This window comes from Pimephales promelas, chromosome 20 (genome assembly GCF_988280905.1).
Source record: "Pimephales promelas chromosome 20, fPimPro1.hap1.1, whole genome shotgun sequence".
Lineage (NCBI taxonomy): Eukaryota > Metazoa > Chordata > Actinopteri > Cypriniformes > Leuciscidae > Pimephales > Pimephales promelas.
In genome coordinates this window covers 26,864,215-26,887,457 of record NC_142788.1, presented here as the reverse complement: position 1 = coordinate 26,887,457, position 23,243 = coordinate 26,864,215, and the positions used below count along the sequence as shown (strand labels likewise).

At 35.9% G+C, this 23,243-nt stretch overlaps 3 protein-coding genes across 4 annotated transcripts in view; 1 reads left to right on the top strand and 2 right to left on the bottom strand.

The window, feature by feature from the left end:
• The window catches only part of vwa5b1 (von Willebrand factor A domain containing 5B1), a 38,828-nt gene extending 26,267 nt beyond the window's left edge, over positions 1-12,561 (bottom strand). The window contains exons 1-7 of the mRNA XM_039653156.2: positions 12,431-12,561; positions 10,691-11,510; positions 6,327-6,534; positions 5,181-5,339; positions 4,777-4,996; positions 2,793-2,941; positions 1,754-1,885 (exon numbers count right to left, since the gene is read on the bottom strand). Of these exons, the coding sequence (XP_039509090.2) occupies positions 1,754-1,885; positions 2,793-2,941; positions 4,777-4,996; positions 5,181-5,339; positions 6,327-6,465 (799 nt within the window). The 5' untranslated portion in view covers positions 6,466-6,534; positions 10,691-11,510; positions 12,431-12,561. The remainder of the gene's footprint in view (positions 1-1,753; positions 1,886-2,792; positions 2,942-4,776; positions 4,997-5,180; positions 5,340-6,326; positions 6,535-10,690; positions 11,511-12,430) is intronic.
• Positions 12,554-20,430, top strand: ddx19a (DEAD-box helicase 19a). The gene is made up of 12 exons (XM_039652984.2): positions 12,554-12,689; positions 13,204-13,252; positions 14,015-14,047; positions 14,286-14,421; positions 14,942-15,034; positions 15,412-15,514; positions 16,139-16,253; positions 16,340-16,517; positions 17,335-17,572; positions 17,655-17,817; positions 18,513-18,704; positions 19,432-20,430. The coding sequence occupies exons 1-12, from the start codon at positions 12,633-12,635 to the stop codon at positions 19,491-19,493; spliced, it is 1,419 nt and encodes a 472-aa protein (XP_039508918.1). The 5' UTR covers positions 12,554-12,632; the 3' UTR covers positions 19,494-20,430.
• ubxn10 (UBX domain protein 10) lies at positions 20,021-22,670 on the bottom strand. Of its 2 annotated transcripts, none has more exons than XM_039652941.2 (2): positions 22,441-22,670; positions 20,021-21,887 (listed from the first exon to the last, which is right to left on the bottom strand). In XM_039652941.2, the coding sequence occupies exon 2, from the start codon at positions 21,879-21,881 to the stop codon at positions 21,216-21,218; it is 666 nt and encodes a 221-aa protein (XP_039508875.1). In that variant the 5' UTR covers positions 21,882-21,887; positions 22,441-22,670; the 3' UTR covers positions 20,021-21,215. The 2 variants fall into 2 exon arrangements, with proteins under 2 accessions (XP_039508875.1, XP_039508876.1); XM_039652942.2 differs by having other exon boundaries at positions 20,021-21,864.
• Between the last annotated feature and the right edge of the window lie 573 nt (positions 22,671-23,243).

The window sequence follows — 23,243 nt, the reverse complement described above, 5'->3', positions numbered from 1 at the left end:
AGGTCAGAGTGACTGTGATCTTGTTTGTCTGTCCATGGGGACCAAATGCCCTGACAGTAAACGACATTGCTGGTAAGTTCTAGAAAGAAAACGGCTTCATAGAGGGACTCAAAATGAGTGTGGTGTTTGTCACCACTATATTGGCGCTTTTCCATTACACAGTACCAGCTTGACTCGACTCGACTCGGCTTTGTTTGGTTTTCCACTGTGTAAAAGTTGTACCTGTACCTGCTTTCAAGTACTTTGTATCACCTCCGGCGAGGTTCTGAGGCGATACTAAAATGTAACGTGAAAGCAATGCCGACTGCTGATTGGTTAGTTACTAAACTTACTACTACTATTATTATGGCAACTCGGAAGAATAGGCCGGGGTCAAACGAGGAGGTGCAGACTTTCCTTTGTTTGGTTGCCGAAGAGAGGATCCAGCGAGACCTTGATAGGGCAACGAGGAACGAAAGGCAAGGCGAGCATTTGAGCTTCTAAAACTTAAACTTTTTTTTTTTTTTTTTTAAATGAGCGATCGTTTCACTTGATAAGACCCTTATTCATCCTCTGGAATCGTTTAAAGCCCTTTCAACAGTTTGCAGTTTGCACTGAAAGTGTCTTTTAGACCTTGAACCGTTTGGACCCCATTGAAGTCCATTATATGGAGAAAAATCCTGGAATGTTTTCATCAAAAACCTTAATTTCTTTTCGACTGAAGAAAGAAAGACATGGACATCTTGGATGACATGGGGGTGAGTAAATTATCAGCAGAAGTTTTTTTAAAAGTGAACTACTCCTTTAAGACAGTTGTTTTAGGTTATGTGGCATTATAATCGTTTCTGTATATCATTAAGTGCCAAAATCAACGCTTTTCTTACTTTTTAAAATCACTTTCTTTTTTATATTTTGTCTGATGATTAGATTATCCCCTATGCCGTCCTCTTTGCTGTTGCTTAGTGATTTTTGCGCTCTTTAGCTACGGCAGTTGACCATTTACTTCCGGCTGCCGTTGCCATTCTATCAGCAGCTGTTGCTTAATGTCCCTAGTACTGTCTGCAATGGAAAGCGGAGCAAAAAGCGAGTTGTTACTGGTAATGGAAAAGCGCCATCATATGTGTTTGCTAGGGAGATATAGTTACAAAGGTGTTCTCTGAGTGGATTTTAGTGTTGTTTAAGATTTTCTAGGAATGGGAGAATGGGTAGATTTCTTTGAACAATTCTAATTTCTTAATGATTCTTTTAGGACTTAAACTGGAAAAAAGCAAAATGATGAGATCATTTCAGTAATAATAAGTTACGCAAACATTTTAATGACTTTTCACAATCTTTTTATGTGGCATAAATGCAATCCAAAAACTGGTCTTCACTATATAATAAATCTACTAAACAAATTAAACATACGATGTATTTCAATTATTTATTTATTTTTTATAAAATACTTCTGATAAAACTCTCAAAATTACAGATCAATTAATATGCTCAGCAAGAAATCAGTATTTGCCTTGAGAAATGTATTGTCTCAACAAGGCATTTTGCATTTAGTGAATGATCAAATTCAATTGGACAAAACAAACTAGGAGAATTAATAAGACAACAGTTGAGAGAACCTAAATATCTGAACGCATCACTTGTCTGAATGTCTGAATAGTATATTTAGTTGCGCTGTATACTTTTGATTCACTAAAAAGAACTAGTGCATTATCTGTTTCATACTCTACATACCCTGAGTTCATGCTATACATTTATTGTATTGATGTGTGTTACACACCACTGGGGTAGATCAGTATCTCCACAGGGCAGTCGTAGGTGTACTTGTCTGCCAGTGTGACCACAATACTGGTGGCAGAGCGAGCCGAAGGGTCCGCGTCCGCACGGATGGCATGTGAGGGGCTTTCCACACCTGCACAGAGAAACTTCTAAAGCATCTAAAATAAGCAGGAGCAACAGACGTTAGACCACATGCGAGGACTAAACCGTTCCGCAACTCCAGCTGGAAGATGCATACTACTGTGTATACAGACATTTGGGCTTGAGTCCCAGCTGAAATAACAAGCATCTGCTGCACTTTCCATTTATGAATTTGGCAGGAGCTTTTATCCAACGCAACTGGATGTGTAATGAAGATATACATGTTATCAGTGTGGAAACTATTCACTTCATTTATGCTAGAAAACTGGGAGCATGTGTTTATAAAAATTATGCATTTATATGGAAGCTTGTTTCTGCCACAAAATAAAACAAAAAATAAAAATGGTGATCAAATTTCACAATTCTCCCTTTTTTTCTTGCAATTCTGAGTTTATATCTCACGTTTTACTTTTTTTTTTATATATATATTGCAAGTTATAAACTCGTAATTGCAAGTTTACATGTCACAATTCTGTTTTATTTTTTGTTTCCTCCACAGAATAACATTTTTTAAAGGTATTGAAACATTTAATCTCACAATTCTTGCTTTTTTTACTCACAATTGCGAGTTCAAATCCCACATATCAGACCTTTCTTTTTAAGAATTGCAAGAAAAAAATTGGAAATTATAGTCGCATTTTTTTAATTCCGTGGCAGAAATAAGCTTGCACAAAAATACATAAGTGTACAATATTTGCTGCAAATTTTGAGAAAAAAGTCTGAAATATAAGAAATTCGCAATTACCTTTTTATTTTCTTTTATTCCATGGTGGAACTAAGCTTCCATGCATTTGCCAGGCAATTTAATCCAAATCAAGTTGCAGTGCATTCATGATTTTTAACATTTCACATGTATTTTTGATCTTGGTTGTTTAATGCTAGAGGATGGAGGAACTGACCTGCCAGTAAATACGGTCCTCTGATCTCAAGTTGAAAGTTGAACTCATAGTCAATGGAGTTGATGGTCTCTTCCTCCATCAGAGCAGCCAAACACACACCTGAAGCCGTCTGCTCGTGTGCTCCCTGTGCACAATGATGCTGATCCCTCCTGAAACAAATCAGCAGATGCACATTCAATCTTCATTTTCAGTTATGAGGTAATAATATGACTCTGTATAATGAGCTCAAAGGAAAAAGCAGTGCTTAAAGAACTTAAACTTTCTTTCTTCTGTATAACATAAAATAAGATATTTTGAGGAGTGTCTGTATTTTGAAGAGATTTTGAGGAATATCTGTATGAGTATGTTTTTTTTAAAATCTCAATTAGATTGGGAAAATGGAAATTCTGTCATAATTTACCCATGTCATCCCACAATTGTCTTACTTCATACTGTAGAACATATAAAAATATATTTTGTATTGCCTTTATTTCATGCAATGGAAGTCAATGGGGTCCAAAGATGTTTGGTTCCCAAAGTTCTTCAAATTATTTTCTTTTCTGTTCCACACAAAGTGATACAGGTTAGAAACAACAGTTTGTGGTGCGAGTAAATGACAGTATTTGAGTTGGTGTTGTGATTCTGCAGAAATGAAATGCAGCAACATAGAGATTAAATATATAGGCTATGCAAGGAAAAAAAAATCTGTATGCAAATACATGCAAGAAAGAACACCAATCATAATTCAGTATGCAGATATTACAACTTTAATCTTAAATTTCCAAAACTTTAACGTTTAGAAAACCAGAAAATAGACAGCATAGATAAACCTGAAATTATTTACCAGACACAATAGAGTGCCGAAGTATGGAAGCTTGTTTCCGCCACTGAATAAAAAAATATAATAAATAATTGTGACTTTTTATCTCACAATTCTGACTTTTTTTCTCACAATTGCGAGTTTATATCTCACAATTCTGACTTTATTTCTCAGAATTGCGTGATATAAAGTCGCAATTGCGAGTTGTAAAGTCAGAATTGTGTGTTATAAAGTCAGAATTGCTAGATATAAAGTCAGAATTGCGAGATATAAAGTCAGAATTGCGTGATATAAAGTCGCAATTCTGAGAAAAAAAGACAGAAGTGTGACTTTTTTTCTCACAATTGCGAGTTTACATCTCGCAATTCTGACTTTATAACACATAATTGCGAGTTTATATGTCGAAATTCTGACATCTTTTCTCAGAATTGTGAGATATAAACTCACAATTGCGACTTATTAGGCCAATTCTAGGTTTCCCCCTCAGAATATAGTTTAAATCTCACAATTCTGACTTTATATCATGCATTTCTGACTTTATAACACGCAATTGCGACTTTATATCTCGCAATTCTGACTTTATATCTCGCAATTCTGACTTTATATCTTGCAATTCTGACTTTATAACTCGCAATTCTGACTTTATAACTCGCAATTCTGACTTTATATCTTGCAATTCTGACTTTATATCTCGCAATTCTGACTTTATATCACGCAATTCTGACTTTATATCTCGCAATTCTGACTTTATAACTCGCAATTGCGACTTTATATCACGCAATTCGGACTTTTTATCTCACAATTGTGATAAAAAAAAGTCATAATTGTGAGATAAAAAGTCGCAATTATTTACTTTATTTTTTTTTTTTAATCTTTATAGGCTTCAAAATGTATACATTTTGAATTAACTTGTAAAGATTATCTTGATAGACAAAACGTGTAAGGGTCACAACTCTTTGTTAAACTCTTTGTTAACTTTACGAGTTGTCCTACAAAGTGACGTCATAACTTCGGCACTCTATTTGAGACTTTAAATTGGAGTATGTGAAACAGTTGAATTAATTGCAAAGTTTAATACTTCTACTAGTGTTTGGAGTTTACAACAGAAGCCAGAACGGTTGAGGATTATAAATACAGGACTGCCATTCACATACTACATTTATCAAAAAATGAAACACTTCGAACCTCCTAGCAGTGCTGGGCGAAAACGCCTGCTCCTCTTTGACAGAACGCTGGACTCTCGGAGAGCAGACGGGCGGCGAGGTTACCCGGATCCCACCGTTGGTGAGTGTGCTGAGCTCCGAGGACGTGCTGACCAGTATATTAATGGTCTCCAGAGGGGGAATGACCCCCAGACTAACCACCAGCACGGTCCTCTCCTGATCCTCGTCCAAAACGATATGTCCTGCAGCAAGATGATTCATCAGTAAAGCCTCTGAAAGGTACAGTCAACGTCAATGGAAGAGCTTAATAGGATTTTGCGTGTTAACTGGATTCAACAGACACCGTGACAGGCCTTTCGTTTAAGCTGTGAACTAGGGATTAACTCAGATCTTTGATGAGCGTTATAAATGAGCATGCAATCTTACCACCTCCGCTTTGCGGGGTTCCATTGGCATTGCAGCAATCAAAGTAACAGTCATCGATTTTCGCTTTGTCTTTGACCTGCACGGTTATTATCTGGCTGCCAATCATCGCTTCGAACCCGACCACCACGCTGCAGTCGTCCAGAGGATATATAAAGATTCCTGCATAAATCACAGGAAGAGGATTAGAAAAAGTGATTCAGGAGAATGCATTGTTTATTACACAGCAGCAAAAGGACATCTTTCCACAAAGCTAATTTTGCACTTGACAGAAATTAAATCCTTCGTTTTAGTGCTTTCAGTATTGACCACCAATGCAAAATCCAATCTGTTGGAGTCAATACGACACTGGAGACCGCAGAGCAGCAGTGTGCCAGTGACATTTCTAGACTTCATACAAGTAGCTGATGAGGTTGGGAGGGAAATACAAGTGTTTCTTTTCCCTTAAGGGAATTAAAACTGTCACCCAAATTTTATATGCAATAGATAAATCTTAAATTTAGGCCTAATTAATTGTTTTACCTTAGGATGAGCCACTAATGATGGATATCTTATCAGAAGAAGTAATGCATCCATTATAGAGCCAGAACGATTTATCGGCAGGTCGATATTATCGGCCGATATTATGCATTTTACAAACTATCGGTATCAGCAGTTATAATGGCCGATAATTTAATATTTCAAAAATAAAATAAAAACGGACAAAACATGCTTCAAGAGTGTTGGAGTTGTATGGTTTGTCCACCAAAAGGCACTTTCCTTTACACTTTAACTCAAATAAGCATGTATGTTTTACAATTTGCAGTATGATGTTATCCATTGCTAAATTATGGCTCATCATAGACTAGCTAACCATAAAGTTAGCTAATGCCACTATCATCAATCTGTGTTGTGACAATAAAAGAAACGTTTCTTTTTAAAATGCATTATCATATTATTTTAGTTAAAACTCATAAATAACTACAAGTAACTAATGTTAGGGAAATCTGTTAATGTTTTGTTGCGCGTTTCTGAAATAATTTGTTTTTTTTTTAAATATCGGCCGATATATCGGAATATCGGATTTTAAAACCAACAAATATTTGTATCGGTATCAGCCTTCAAAATCCTTTATCGGTCGGGCTCTAATCCATTAGACAGCATACTCACCCTCGACAGGGTGATCTTCAATGTTTTCATAGGTCAAGGAGGCCGTCATTGCCAGGGTGTAACCCCTGACACAGGAAGTGATGTCAGAGACGCTGAGAGGCAGAGCGCTCCGTTTGCTCTTGTTGATCAGGCCTGGCATGATGGTGGTTCTGTCCTGTACAGCTTCTCACATGCAGAGGAGGCGATAGGAGACGTTTCCCTAAAAAGGCTAGATAAGATTGAAAACATATTTTACAATGTCTTGCAGAATGAATGAATAAATGAACCAACCAATCCTTCCCTTTTTGGGGCCTGTGTATATTTTTTGGACATTGTATGAATGTCTTTTAATCCTTAAACAAAGTTAAATTTACTTGAAGGACCTGGATATATATATATATATATATATATATATATAAATATATATATATATATATATATATAATACATGTTTTGTTTTAAGCATAAAAAAGAAGATAAAAAATGATAATATAAACAATAAACTTAATTCAAAAATATATTACCTTATATATATATATATATATATATATATACACGTTTTGTTTTAAGCATAAAAAAATGAAGATAAAAAATGTAAATAAAAACAATAAACTTAATTCAAAATATATTACCTTATATGTTCGTCAAACATTTGATCACCAGAAAATGACTAAAAATACATTTTGAACGGAACTACTGTTTTATCATCCATACAAATTTGTTTGAAAGGTGTGTTTGTGCAAATCTGCCCCTTCTAATAAATGCCAGATGGATATTTTGTATCTAATGCAGTGACATTTATACAATTTATGTGTGGTTTAAGTGTCCAGTATTTCTGTGGCCATTGAAACAAGTCATTCATATTCACAGACGTCACACATCATAACTCATCAATGTCCTACAGCACTGATGAAGATGAGAGGACAACATCATTATCCGTATCGCTCTGGATGCCTCTCTGGTGTCTAAATGAAGTCCTCTGACAGGTCAACCCCGCCCCCCGTCCCACGGATGGATTTGAGGCACACAAAGCTCAGGTCTGGTTCAGCACCATCAAAGGGGAACAGAAACCTCTGGCACATCAAAAAGCCACTGGCACTGTTACAGATGCAGTGCTGATGTCATGACTCGTCAGTTTTTACCTGAGGTCGGCGCAGAGAACTTCAGACTATGGGAATACAAAACCAGAAGAGTTATACGATACAGATCACCGTCTGTGTCTCAGTCCTCCTAATGATTGTTCCAGAAAAAGCGATTAACATGATGTAAAACTCTTTAATTGTCTCTTTAACTTTTCAGTTGATTCTCCAAGACGGTAATAGGACTGAAATTGAAAGCAAATGCGTCAGAGATTTTTCTCCTTTGGAAAAGGACATCAATATTCTAGAACAGATCTCTCTGAATAATGTCTCAAACTGTGCTCAGATTTGCAAGGTCTCAATATGAACTCAAACCCAAATGATCTGAGCTTTTATCCGCATTAATTTATATCTCCATACTCATGTCAACAATTGTCTGAGTTTTGTCTGCTTTTTTTTCTCCTAGACATATCTGAGATGTTGACTAAAACTGAAATCTCCAAGCGGCAATAACAATTTCACAAATTATATGTCTTATATTAGACCGTACATAAATATCTCACAATAGAGTTTCATAAAATACTTCAAAAATGCCCCACATTGTGCCCAGGTGCAAAATCAGAGATTCATTAGGAGCTTAAATCTTTCCACAACCGAGTTATACTGTTGAGTAATGGACAATATTTGGCCATTCTAATATTTTGATATTATTCTACGTAAAAATGTTGTGGGTCAATAAGATTTTTTTTAAATATATTTTTGAAATAAGTCTCTTATGCTTACCAAGGCTACATTTATTGTTACAATTTATTTGTACAATTTAAAATAACTCTTCAATTTGATTTAAAAAAAAATGTAATTTATTCCTGGTAGACAAAGCTGAATTTTCATCATCTTTACTTCGGTCTTCAGTGTCACATGATCCATCAGAAATCATTCTAATATGATAATTTGCATTTCTGGCTATTATGAATGTTGAAAACAGTTGTACTGCTTCATATTTGTTTTTTGTTTTTTTGAAAGAGTCATACATTTTTTTCTTAGATTCTTTGATGAATTAAGTTTAAAAGAACAGCATAATCTTTTGCAACAATATAATTGCCTTTACTGCACGTTTGATCAAGTTAATGCATCCTTTCGGAATTCAATTTACTTTTATTTGTATAGCGCTTTTCACAATACAGAAAATGCATGCATCTACATTACAATTTAGAGTGTCTGCGTGCAAGTAATGTATTTCAGAAATGTGCATATACATATCACACAGTTATCTAACAATGTATGAATTTAATAAGGCAGAAACAACAAGCTCATTGAAGTAAATATTACAAGTTGTGAACATAATGATTGATTACAATATATAGAAAATTAAGCATTGATGCATGTTGATCCTGAGTTAATAAAAGTATGAATTTCTTGCTTTATAAAATAATTCTACCTGACCCCAAACTTTTGAACGGTAGAGTATATTATATAAATTGTGTTCTTATCAGTACTATTTTTTACATTAACATATTTAATATTATTTTGCCATCTCTTTTGAATTCATTATAATATATAAACATTATATTATTTGTCAGACACCTTGCAATTCTCATTTTAGATCACGTTTGTTGTGTTTGAGATGTTTTTCATTGTTTCCAAGTTGTTTCTATGTGTTGCTATGGTTACTCATTGTTTGATTAAATTACCACACCTGTCTGTTGTTTCCTCCCTTTGATTATCCTTTGTATATATTTCTCCGAGTTTAAACTGAGTTTTCATATTTCGTCAGTATATAGCGGTTGTTCTGTTTGATTTTTTCAAGATTTCTGAGTGTTAATTTGATTTTGTGTTAATTAAAATCAATGGTTGCGATTTGGTCCAGCCATTTGTGACAGCAATTGCATAAGGCATTAAACAGCCAATATTGACTAATATATACTATAATGTTATAGTCCGACTAAATATCAACATTTGTGTCTATTTATTTGAAACCATCATCATTTCCTTATAATTCGGTTTGATGACTTATGAATATAAGCTTTATCAAAGATATTTCTCATTCCAGGAACATCTGTGATAAAGCTTATATTCAAAGCACAAGTCATCAAACAGAATTATGATGATTTCCAAACAGGTTTCCCAAACTCTCTACTTCGTTAAGTCTCCTGAGGTCTCAGCAAACAACAATATCCCACAGTATTTTAAAAGCAAACTGCAGTATGATTTAACTTTATATCAATCCATCTAACTTCCACAAAGGGTCAGTGTTTTGGAAATTTCACTGGCCAGTTTCCAGATTTATGAGCAAATGTTCTCAGAGGACATAAATGTCTAAGATTAAACAGCTTCCCAATATTACAGAAAAGAAACAGGCGCTTTCATCAAGGTGTCCACATGGCCATAACTCAGAGACAGAGGAACGCCACCCCCTCTCTAATGGATTAGGTTTTGGCACAGTGCCTCGTGACAAGATGAGAGTGGACAGACGAGTACAATAGATTTCCTCCTCGCCCCTGACTGCCATCACACACAGCAAACAGGTCAAACACTGCCATCATGTGTCCTGAGAAAAGCAGGCATTTCTGCACAAAGCAAAGGTGTCTATATCCTCTTAAAACATGATTTAAATCATGCATTTAAAAATAAAGGTTCTTCTATGGTTCCATGGAGAACCTTTGGAAACTTTTTCCACCTCACAAGGTTCCTTATTGTTGAGTTAGATTATTATTAAGAAAACAAATGGTTATTTTAAGGTAATTTTTGATCTCTGCGTAAAAAAAAATCTCTTTGAAAAACGTTGATATTAAAACCACAAAATTAATCATTTAAGCTTTTTAAATAACCCTAGCAGCAGACCCAAAAGAAACCTGGTGGTAAAGGTCAAAATCAATTTCATCCTCAATGATGAGATTGATTTTGTTTGAAAATGCATGAAAAAAAAATATTTCCATATTCTATTCAAGGGGACCCAAATTGAGGAGACCCCAAAGTGACAGACAATGATCAACCCCCCGTCCATCCATCCTCAATGGAGTGTGAATCACTCCCAACGAAAAAGAGCCAAATCCCCCACTACACACACTCCACGGCTGCCACCACACACACCGCGGGAGACGCGCCACAGAAACAACCACCTGTTGATCCTGCGTCTCCATCAGCTGACTACACATGCATCACTTTGCAAGGTCGTGCAATCTCTTTTAGAGGTTTCTGAAACACTTCCCGAATTCACCTTAAACCTAAAACAAAATGCCTCCTACTTCACCATAAGATTTCAGAGTTCGGTTCCTCATGCACTTTTTTGCAAAGCAGGACTCTTACCTCACATCTGCAGCGGTCACAATGCCTGCATTGGTGATGTCCGAAATAATCGGCTGCAACTCCGGAAAGCTCTCTGCCTCTTGGAGATGAACACAACAACTGAGCAGAAATGAAGATGGGAGGGAGGTAGAGAGACGGACAGATATAGAAGCAGCTGGAGGAACGTTAACGCAGTCAATCAGCACAGCAACATGTGGTTATGAAGCTCAGAGGAGCTGTGGCAGAAACACAGGCGCTGGAAGCTGTCCTGTGCAACAGATTAACAGGAACCCCAGCACACCCCCCGCCAACGCTCAATTCTCCCCTCAGCATCTGTACCACCCACCAACCCACTCCTCCACCTCTCGGTCTCTCCGTAATCAGTGACGAGAGCCCATTCATGTTTCCCATTTGATGGCCGGGGTACCACAGGCTGAAATGAACACCGTGCACGGGGGAAACGAGGGGAGGGCGAGAGACCATGCATGTTTCCCTCTTTGTCTTTGTGCGTCCTTCCATCATGCATGTTTTCCCTCCAGTGACTACTAAGCTCACTATCTTGATTTCAATATGACCGTGGCGTGTGTGATTAATCTGCTTTTGCAGCGGATGTAACCATGACAATCAATATGGAGCCTCCAGGGCTTCTTAAAAGACAACAGGTTGTTTGGAGAAAGTGTGTGTGTTTGGTGATGTGTGCTGCCATGGCGCAAATCCCAGCTTCTGTTTCTTAATTCAATTAACATGTGCTATTTACTGTCTCTCTGGCTCGCTCTCTGAATGTCCGTTATCTCATCTGCCGGGGCAGACTGAGGGCTGCAGCGGTTGTTGATCATTTCATCTGCAATGAAGAAGAAAATATGTCAAACCCAACGGCTAAAAATACGTGTTACACGTTATGGATATAAGTCAGAAACATCAGATGATATTTTGAAATAATAAAGATTCTTTGAACGCATTCATTCAATTGCCAATTGAATTTCCTCATGAATAAGCAACCACAGAATAAATAAACAAAACCATATTGGCTGTGAATGATGCAAAAAAATGTTTTGAGACAAAGCACTTTAGTTCTAAAACTGTGGTATAAGGTTGAAGCTTCATGGCTTTTCTTGGGTTTATGAGATATACAAGATTTCCACCTGATAACATTTCTTTGGGGAAAAACTGTTCTAATAGATTTGACAGTATCTGTAAACAAGGTTTTAATTAGGTCATTATTTTAATGGAAATCTCTTCTACAGTAGCCATGATTTAACTGTGGAATTTCTCATAAGACCATAGTAACCACTGACAAAACCTGCATTGCACCTTATTTCCATGGTTACATCAACTATGGCTTCCTATATGACGGTAGCAAAGGTATTACTCAAGAAATGTGCAGCCAAAACACATTGTGTATGTGCCCTATATAGTGTAGCTCTAGTATTTCTTTTCAAAATTTTTCAAAATTTTCAAAATACCACAGTTTCTACAGGTGTTGCACAGCGTTAAAATAGGAATGTTTACATCATTTGTTTATTTATGATATGTATTGTTTAATTTATTTATTGTTTGTACACTCTGGAGGACCAAACCTTACCTAATGGATAAAAAAAACTAGAGGTCTACCACCAGGCCTCTGACTGAGACGCCAAACAGAGAGTGATGTCAGTGGAAATTTTCATGATAATTGTCTGCACAAATTGCTTTTTAGAAATAACAAACTAACCAAGTTTAATATTTAAGACTGGTTTAGACTGCTACAACACAGATACTTACACATGAAACTGTTTGCAGTGAATGGTAAACTGGAACTGGGTACTCTGGGTAACACGTACTGACTTCCGGCCGGACAGCGTTCAGTGCGCGCGCCTCGACTGTCAGTTGGTTGGTTTTGCGCGTTCTCGTGAAGCTGAGTCGAGTAAAGTGGACGCACATTTTTGAAGACCGTTTAAAAGTTCATATATCTGCGACAGAAGCCATGTCAACCGATTCGTGGGCTTTAGCCGTGGACAATCAAGAGTCTACACCCAAGTCTGTGAGTGAAAATGTGATTTTAATTATGTTGTAACGGATTAGCGCACTAGCAGCGGTGAGTCAGGGATGGGCTGCGTCTCAAATCCACGTGAGCTTCTTAACTAGGGCCAAACACGGTTCCTACCAAACACGGTTTTGACCATCAAAATGCTTTCTAACAAGGTTTTGAGATACGACCTGTATGATATTTTAAACCTATATAAATTTTTAGGGACTGTAATTTAACTTTGTACCACTTAACTATGAAGTTAGTGGACATGATTGTTTTCATCATCTATGTCATTTCTGTCTGTGCTGTTTAAAAACTAGTGAGTGTAATTTATGGCTTGCTAGCACTGGCAAACTTAGCTTAAAATATGTCTAACGTTACTTTATTTAACGTTAACTGTTAGCTAAATCAATTCGATACGTTTCTTTTGAAAAATGCATAATTTGTGAATGTTCTTGTAACGTTATATTGTATATATCTGTGTATGGCATTTATATTTTCTTGACTGTAAATTCTGTTTGAACAGATCCAGAACTCGCGGATTTTGGAAGCGGGAAATTTAGCTTGGACTAATGGTAAGTTAATGTTTCACTGTATTATATTGCATTAAAACAATAGTTCACTCAGAAAGTAATATTTATCTAAGTTAGTTCCAAACCTGTATGACTTATGCGGAACACAAAGAGTAGATTACCTTTAAAAAAAGGTTTTTGTTGCATTGAATGGGAACTGGAGCTTTCAAGCTTCAAAAGTATTCAAAAGCAATATGAAGTGTCAAAAGATAGATAGATAGATAGATAGATAGATAGATAGATAGATAGATAGATAGATAGATAGATAGATAGATAGATAGAATTGCACAGTACAAATACTCAGCAACGAAATGCAGTTTAGCATCTGTCCGAAGTGCAAATAGTATCATTGTGCAAATAGACAAAATTGCAATTGGAAAAATATACATCTACAGTAATAGCTACATCAAAATGACTTGTGCGCTACATTTCAAGTCTTATCCAGCACTTACTGTATGCTAGCAGCTTTTTTATGAGAAACTGACCAAAATTATGCTATGATCACTAATAACCTTGGCATTCCTTGGTGCACTATTTTGATTGAATCAGATTTTTTCCATTGAATTAAAATGATCTGGTACTTGGTTGGTAGAAGAAACAATCAGTCTTTCTCTCAAAATCTCCTTTTTTGTTCCTCTAAGCAACAAAGACATACAGGTTTGGAAAGTGAGTACATGATTTTTGTGTGTGAACTATTAAAGATGTGTTTGCATTAAAAGATTTCTCTGCATTTTCTTATGTGTCATTTATTTTCCCCTCATGTAGATGATGCTGACAAACCCGAAGAAGAGGAAAAAGGTTAATTTTTACATAATAAACATAATAAATTCAATATTGAGTCAATTAATTTGCTTTTTACACATTTAGTGCTATTGTGAATAATTCCGACTTTAAAACTGTTGATCTTTTTAGGTAGTCTAAAAGGTTTGTTTTCATCTTACATGATTATTTATTCATATGACACTTCAGCTTTATTCATTGACTGTATAAAAAACGTAAATTGTAAGCCTGCTTCTTTGCAAATATGCTATTTCAGAGGACAAAGCCACACAGTCTCTCCTGAATAAATTAATCAGAAGCAATGTGGTCAACAACACGAACCAAGTGGAGGTTCTTCAGAGAGACCCAAACTCACCACTGTATTCAGTCAAGACTTTTGAGGAGCTGAGGCTGTGAGTACTACATGTGGTGTTAAAGTAATGACATCTGAGGGAAAAGAACTGTGAATTTACACTGCTGTTTGAGGTCTTTTTTATTTATTCAGAAAGTATGCATTATATTTATCAAAAGTGAAAGACTTTTTACATTGTTACAAAAAATCTATTTCAAATAAATCCTGTTCTTTTTAACCTTTTAACTATCTATTCATCAAATAATCCTGAAAAACTACAACTTTTTCACTAAATATTGAGAACTGTTTTCAACATTGAAAAGAAATATTTACTGAGCAGCAAATCAGCATATTAGAATGATTTCTGAAGGATCATGTAACTGGTATTTTAATATTTTATATGTGTATTTTTGATCAAATTAATGCAGCTGTGATGAATATTTGAATGGGAGTTTGTATTGCTAGCATTCAGAACAATGACTGTTTTATGAAATAAGGCAATGCGCTATATTTTAAAGCTTCTGCACTTCTCGGGTGGCTCGCATGTTTCAATTTTATTAGTTTCAATTTTTGTTACTCAGGAAACCTCAGTTGCTCAAAGGCGTCTATGAAATGGGCTTCAACAGACCTTCTAAAATCCAAGAGAATGCCCTTCCCATGATGCTCGCCGAACCGTAAGTCCACATATATTTTATACATTCAATACAGATTTGAAGCGATGAATGTTTTGATGTAAACGGTGCTGATAACAGTGTGTGAGTGTGTGTATTAATACTCGCACATTTGAAGTTAGATTTTCTTTTAGTTTTACTAAAAGTGTGGTTTGTCATTAGAGAGCAGAAAGAGCGTGTGCAGAGAGACGTATGTGATTTATCTCACTAAGATTAGTGGGGCGTTCTGGATAAACGTACAGTAATTGACACAGATTGGATATTTGATGCACAATATTGGACCATTATAAAGTTTGTTATGTGAAATCTCTGGGAGTATAAGTGTAAAGTAAGTTTCATATAACACTCATACATGAACAGACTGTTTCCTTCATTCGCAGACCTCAGAATCTGATCGCTCAGTCTCAGTCTGGCACTGGTAAAACAGCCGCCTTCGTGCTGGCCATGCTCAGTCATGTGGACCCGGGCTTAAAATGGCCTCAGGTGAGTTTGAAAACTGAGATTCACTGTAATGTTCCCTTTCATTCTGACCTAAGGCAAGATACTACAGGCAAAACCATTCCTTTGATCAATTTTGAGATTTTAGGCCATTTTGTTTACATAACTTGCCTTTTTTTTAGACAACTGGAAAGAAAAAACATTTTATTTTATTGCAGTTAGTCTGCATCTGTAGATTTCAATTACGATAAATATTTTGTTTAAGGCTGTTTTCTCATACACCAAACTTTCCAGTTTTATTCCTGTATATAAATTGCCTGATTTTTCTAACATTTTATTCATTTTTTCCTGGCTGTTGACAGTATTTTCTGATTTATGGAGTGATACTAATAGATATTCAAAATCTTTAAACTCTAATATGTCAACAAAATGAAACCGGATTTTTGAACCTTACTTGATCAAATGTCCGATTTCTGTTCTGGACTTTTAATGTGAATTAGTGAATATTGTTATTAGATAATGCTTCTTTGGTATAATGGGTGTATTCTTATTAGTTTTTTGACTGTTCACTCATCTATAATAATGAGTAATAAATGAAAATCAAAGTTACAAAAAAGCTTTTGTAAAAAAAAAAAAAATGTTGATAATACTTTGCTGTCTTTCTTCCAGTGTTTGTGCATTTCTCCTACATATGAGCTCGCTCTGCAGACGGGTAAAGTCATCGCGCAAATGGGCAAGTTTTATCCTGAAGTTAAACTGGCATATGCTGTTCGAGGACATAAAAGTAAGTGGCTTAAATTAAGCCTCAGAATATTGCGTAAACATGGAGACCAGATCTAAGTGCATGATTGCTGCTGTGCCCTCTGTCAGTGGAGCGTGGCGTTAAGATCAAGGAGCAGATCGTCATCGGCACACCTGGGACGGTTCTGGACTGGTGCGTCAAGCTCAAGCTCATCGACCCGAAAAAGATCAAAGTGTTTGTTCTGGATGAGGCTGATGTCATGATCGCCACACAGGGACACCAAGACCAGAGCATCCGCATTCAGAGGTGAACTTTCCCTAGTGTTTGGAGAATTGGCTTTCCAACCAGGCAAATGCATACAGACAGACTCCTGATTACATCTTTTATACGTTTTTTTTGTGTGTCTGGATCTAAAAATGAATATATTTTTATTAAAACATTAAAAATGCATTTCATATGACTTGATAACACCTTTTTAAATGTGTGCATGATTTTCAGATTTGATATTTGTTTAAAAATGTATTTTCTTAAATTTTAAATATAATAATTATATATTTTTTATTTTTACTTTTATTATTACTTAATTTTTCTTTTAAAAAACTGTTAGTATGCAATATGTATGTGACAAAACAGGAATTGATATTATGACTGCAAGTTCACGTGTAGATCCGTCATGACCCTGCCTATCAAAATTATGTATCTTAAAAAATGTCCCATCATTTGACCTTTTTTAGGTCAAACCCAAAGAAAACATCACGACAGTCATGATTAAAATTATATTTGTAAAATAAATACTTTTTATAGTCTTAAATTATTTTAACATTTTTTAATTGATTCCGTGGACGCTTGTTTTTCGAGGTGTTAGGAAAATATTTTCCTCCTTACACAACTTGTTTTTTGTTTGTTTTTTAATATGAACACAGATAATATTTCTTGACATTCTTATTTCCCACTATTACTTTTGCATATTTTCCACAAAAACAACAACACATTTATCCTTCTTATTAAGCTTCTCTGGCTTTTTGGTTTAAGACTTTTAAAACTAACTTAAAATGTAAAGAATTGGCAACATGGTTTAGCATTAGATTGAGTATAAACGGTTTTTATTTCCTGTCTCTTACAGAATGCTGTCCAAAGGCTGTCAGATGTTACTTTTCTCTGCCACCTTTGAGGACTCTGTGTGGAAGTTTGCCGAGCGTGTCGTGCCGGATCCCAACATCATCAAGCTAAAACGTGAAGAGGAGACGCTGGACACTATCAAGCAGTATTATGTGCTCTGCAATTGCAAGGAGGACAAATTCAACGCGCTCTGTAACATCTATGGAGCCATCACTATCGCACAAGCTATGGTCTTCTGTCATGTGAGCCTGCTTGCCTCTGGTTGATATTTCTGTGTTTAATGTTTCTTTCACTCAATCATCTTATGTTATCGTCTTTTCTCAGACTCGAAAAATGGCCAACTGGCTTTCCGCCCAGCTGTCTAAAGAGGGCCACCAGGTGGCGCTCCTCAGCGGGGAAATGGTGGTTGAGCAGAGAGCAGCGGTTATTGAACGTTTCAGACACGGCAAGGAGAAAGTTCTCATCACTACTAATTGTTGTGCAAGAGGCAAGGACACTACCTCATACACATATAATCAGATTTTTACATCCTTGATGGAATATGCTATTCTAATTATTTGTAAAATAACTACCCTATGGCCCCATTTACGCCTGGTGTTTTGATCTGCCTCTTTTGGCCACTTTCAACCACTTCTGTCCTGATTTCTTCAAAGGAAGGGTAAATGCATGGGGTTTTTCTTCCTGCTCTTTCAATCTAAATCAACAAAAATAAGCTGTCGCAATTTACATGAGTGCGCATGTGAATATACAGAGAGCATCAGCTTTAGTTTCTGCTCTGACAGCCACAAGACCAGCTGAACGCTCAGAGTGTGTGTGTTAGAAATCAGGAATGGTGAGGCAACATTGTGATTTTTATGTTTTTACATCTTCAAACCAAACTTGGGTCTTCAGCCGACAAAGATTAAATCCTGTCTGACTAGCGCACTTCGCTCACTAGGGACAGAGTTGGCGTCTTTGTGGCTGTTCGAACACATTCGTCCACATGAACCTTTACACTACGAAAGCAATCTGGGCGAACTACCTCTGGAAGTGGTCGAAAGTGGACAAGATCAAAACGGTTTTGACCCCATTTACCTGTATTTAGCGTTATCCGATCTGCCACAACGCATCTTAATACCAGGTGTAAACAGGCCCAGTGTGTAAATTCTGCCATCTTCAAGTAATCAAGTGGTCCATCCACAGGGATTGATGTTGAACAAGTGTCAGTGGTGATCAACTTTGACCTTCCTCTGGACAAAGATGGCAATCCAGACAATGAAACGTACCTCCACCGGATCGGTAGGACTGGACGCTTTGGCAAGAGAGGACTCGCTGTCAACATGGTGGACAGTCAGCGCAGCATGGAGATTCTCAAGACATACGAGAGGCATTTTAGTAAGTCTGTCTATTAGTTTATCTCTTAAAAGAGATATCAAACCCACTGTGAGACACCAATGTGTCCCTGAGCAAGACACTTAAGACCCTAGTTGCTCCAGAGGTGTGCGACCTCTGACAAATAAAGCAATTTTAAGTCGCTTTGGATGAAAGCGTCAGCTAAATGAATAAATGTAAAAGAATAGTTATGAACACCCAATAATTGTTATTTTTAATGAATTACAGAAATAATGATTCTAAATTGTTCATATATTATTCTTTTTTTTAAATAATTCATATCAGTGTTATTGTAGTATCATTAAAATACTATTATAGTGTTTATTAATAATTTGAATTGATTTTTTTTATTTTTGTTTTTCCCATTTTGTTATGTTTTTGTAATTTTTAATAGTTTTTGGTTGATTTAGTTTTCATTCATTTTTATATTAGACTGTTTTAAACTAAATGAAAATTTGAAATATTGCCTTTTTGTGTATTTTATTTGATTTTAGTGAACATTTATTTTATTTCAAGCAACAAATGTTTATGGTTTGTTTTAGTTTTAGTGAACTATAATAACCCTGAGTTATATAAATAATTGTTACATGTTATTATTAATTATAATATAGTGTGTGTGTGTATATATATAATGCACATTTTATTGAATAATTAATTAATGGATATTAATGTATATAAATTTCAAAATAATGAATATTGGATTATTTATTTGTTTGTTTTTCCCCAACAGATAAGAAAATTTTGAGGCTGGACACGGATGATCTCGACGAAATTGAAAAAATCGCCAACTGAAGAGATGAAGAGCGAAATCCACATTTTTTGCTTAAAAATCAGTTCTGCTGTTACCGTATGATGTTTACATCAATTATCAGTGCATAATCAAAAGAATGCGCTTCGACTTGAGCTTAATGCCAAATAATTTTGATTACAGGACCTTTTGAGTCAGTTTGCATTTGACAAGTGTGTTTTGATTTAGAAGTGAATTGCAATACTAATTCCTACATTAACACAGGCATTTTGTCTGTTATCTACTTGACTAATGAAGCATATCTTGCAGTGTTGCAATACCTTTTGGTCTTATGTGTGAATAGAATCATAACAGGCTTCAGTATTTATTCTTTCACAGTATCTGAGATGAGAAAAGTCAGCAAGTAAGAGAATATTAGGTAAATATAATTAACCATTGGGATTTCATTTACTTGCCTACTAATTCGCACTAAATTATAAAGCGCACAAATGACACAGTCCCTTAAGACCAACTCAAAACACTAACATTCCTCAAGAGCACTTCAGAATAAATAGACATTTTGTAATGGGACTATTATACTTCATACTTGAACTGCAAAAACCTTTTGGAGGAAGAAAGAGTTCTTGTTCTTTTCAGAAAGACCAAATATTAGTTTGATCTTTAAGTTGCACTGAATTGTTTGGACATTTGCTTGCACTTTCTGTTCGGTTGCAGGAAATGCGGCACTTTTACAAAGGGCTACTGAAGAGTGGTTGTTGTTTTGTAGCTATATTGTTTGAAATGGCTGCTCTACTCTTGTTTGCGAAATGCAAAATTATTTTAGTTTGTTTACATTTTTGATGCTCAAAGTTATGCACTTTGTTTGACTGAAACCCATTTGCAATTGCATTTAGCATTGCAGGTTTTTTTGTACTTTTGCTGCATTTAGGGTTTTATAGTTGTTTGCTCTAAATTCGTATATTAAAACTACCAGATGGCTCATTTCTGTGTTGTGTTATCAATCATTTTCACTTCTTTGCAAGCATTAAATGCAACACGTGTCATAATCTTAGCGTGAATACTGTACTTTATGTTGTTGTTGCATTTTTTAGTCTTTCCAACTCTGCATTTATTGTGAGAAACACTTTTAGCGCTTTTAACAAAGTTTTAACATGCATCTGGCGTGCATTTTTTGTTAGAATTATTCATTGTCATTATTTTGCATAAAGAAAACAACTTTCAGTGTATATATTGAGAAATGTTTTAATCATCAAGAAAATATCAGTTCAAAAAAGTCTTAATGGCCTCAGAAATAAGTTTAATTTTCTCTAAGCAACTTATATAAACTTATCTAGATAACTGTAATAACAAATTTTTTCATAGTTGACTGGCATGAATATGACTATTTTTTTTTTTTTTTGCCTTCAGTTCAATCTAATGTTATTTGTAATGTCATTCTCTAACTCTTTTAACTTAAACTGATTAGATATATACACATTTTACAATCACATATTTAATCATGGGGTTGATTTTGAAATGTTTATCGGACTGCAAATCTTTATTTTTGTGCAGTACATGAAATCCATGGGGAGGAGTCCAGATCCAACTCCTCCCACCTTACATATATCAAAATCTACCCAGCTCACCCCCTGATCCCTAAACCTACCCAACACCACCCCTTAGATCTGGATCCGACTCCGCCCCCTAGATCTTCTGTACTGCAATGAGGTGCTACTGTTTTTGTGTGCTATTCGAGTGTCCATAGAAAGTTGCCCTGCATTAATGTTTCAAGTTAAATCTGTGTCTTCTTGGGAAATGCATAAAACCGATTTGTTTAGGACACCGCATTGAGCCAAGCTCATTGTAAGGTTTGTAAAAGTCCTGCGTGGTACATCCATAGTCTCAATCACACAGTTGTCAAACCTCTCCCCGAACTCCTCCTCTGCGGCTGATAGGACCCCCCGGAGCTGGTCTGTTGGCCGGAAATTGCACTTGAATCTCTGACCGCAAGGAGTTCTGATTGCAAGCAGCAGGCCTGAGTCCTCTGTCTCACTTCCTGACCCCTCTGACACCACATCCTGCCGGGCTTTTGTGTGGACATGTGACGTGTGTTGACATGTCATGTGGCTGTTACCTTGACTGAACTTCCGGTCAGTAACGTTAGCTGTTTTTTTCTCTATGGATGGCAGAACTCTGTATTTGTTGAGTGAGAAAGGCTCATCCGGGAGTCTGTCGGTGAGTACGTCTGTACTTGTTTGACTGCTGCATCTCTGAATGGCTCGGGATCGAAGGCTCTGGTTTGACCTGTCATTGGCCTTGGCAGCTGGAGGTTGGGGTGAAAGAGACGAGGGCCGAGAAGGTGGATCCACACTCGAAGTTTGAGCCATCATGGGTCTGCTGCGCCCCTTAGAAGACTTGGGTCTGATCACATGCATCCTGTCTCCAGATGACATTGAAATCTGATCAGATAGATAGAATACAGATATATATATATATATATATATATATATAGAGAGAGAGAGAGAGAGAGAGAGAGAGAGCATAGTTTACTGTAAAGCTATGTCTTAGTTTGTGCTTATCTTGGCGAAAGCCGAGTACAAATCAGCATGAAGTTTAACATCTAATCTCGTGTAATGTAAATCTTACATTTTTTTAGATAGATAGATAGATAGATAGATAGATAGATAGATAGATAGATAGATAGATAGATAGATAGATATGCAGACAAACAGATAGACAGACAGACAGACAGACAGACAGACAGACAGACAGACAGACAGACAGACAGACAGACAGACAGACAGACAGACAGATAGATAGATAGATAGATAGATAGATAGATAGATAGATAGATAGATAGATAGATAGATAGATAGATAGATAGTAGACAGACAGACAGGCGATACCTTATGGTATGCAATGCAAATAACTGCAATAGGTTTCTGGTTAGCTTAAAGTTGCTCAAATATTCAATAAATAATCGTATATTGTAAAATCTTAGACATGTCGTACCTTTATATCGTTTTTTTGCTTCTTTCAGTCGTTGTTGAAGAGATTAAAAGAAGAGGCATTTTCTCCTCAGGCGCTAGTGTTGCGACGCGCTGGCGTCTCCGTGGCAACGCGTCTGAAGCGGAAGTGCGAGCTTTTTTGTAAACAATTACGTATTACATATCTATGCGTATTACTGTCTGGAACAACGTTTTTGACAGCATTTCACTGGAAAGAAATAATATCCAACTAAGTTAGCTCCCAAACGGTTATGCTTGCAGATTTTTCCAACGTGTATTCTGTAAACATTTATTTTACCACTGTCTGCAGTCAGATACATCTCCTTTGGTACAGTTCAGGTTATCGATCTCCTTCTAAAAAATTGATTTACTTTTTTCTGAAATATACTTATTATTTATCGGCAGAAATAATAAGTATATTTGTTTTTATTATTATTTTTGTTTTATTATTATTATTCACAAGAACAAATGTATTAATACTGCCTAGATAAGTTTTTCTTGTTCATATTTACCATACATAAATAATAAGACTAACAATTTCTTAAGAATTAAGTTCTTAACTTTCTTACTGGGCATCCATTACCGTTAGCATTAAAGTTTCAGAATTATTAATTATGCTGGTAAACTAAAGTTTGCAAATCTCAAATGTATTTTTGATGGAAGCTTTGTACTAAATATGAATAATAACCTAAATATGCACATTGAATGTCAAATACTTATTGTATGGCTTATTAAGAGGTGTGCTGTTTATCAAACTGCAAATTAAATTTTTAATATAAAAAGAATTCATCTTCTGGAAAGTTGCTT

What these genes read in the sequence shown, in the direction of transcription:
- ubxn10 (XM_039652941.2), bottom strand. Translation starts at nt 21,881, where the DNA reads ATGTCATCTGGAGACAGGATGCATGTGATCAGACCCAAGTCTTCTAAG.
- ddx19a (XM_039652984.2), top strand. Translation starts at nt 12,633, where the DNA reads ATGTCAACCGATTCGTGGGCTTTAGCCGTGGACAATCAAGAGTCTACA. An exon ending in CAGAGCATCCGCATTCAGAG is followed by an intron (nt 16,518 to 17,334) that starts GTGAACTTTCCC and finishes TGTCTCTTACAG; the next exon opens with AATGCTGTCCAAAGGCTGTC. An exon ending in AAGCTATGGTCTTCTGTCAT is followed by an intron (nt 17,573 to 17,654) that starts GTGAGCCTGCTT and finishes GTCTTTTCTCAG; the next exon opens with ACTCGAAAAATGGCCAACTG.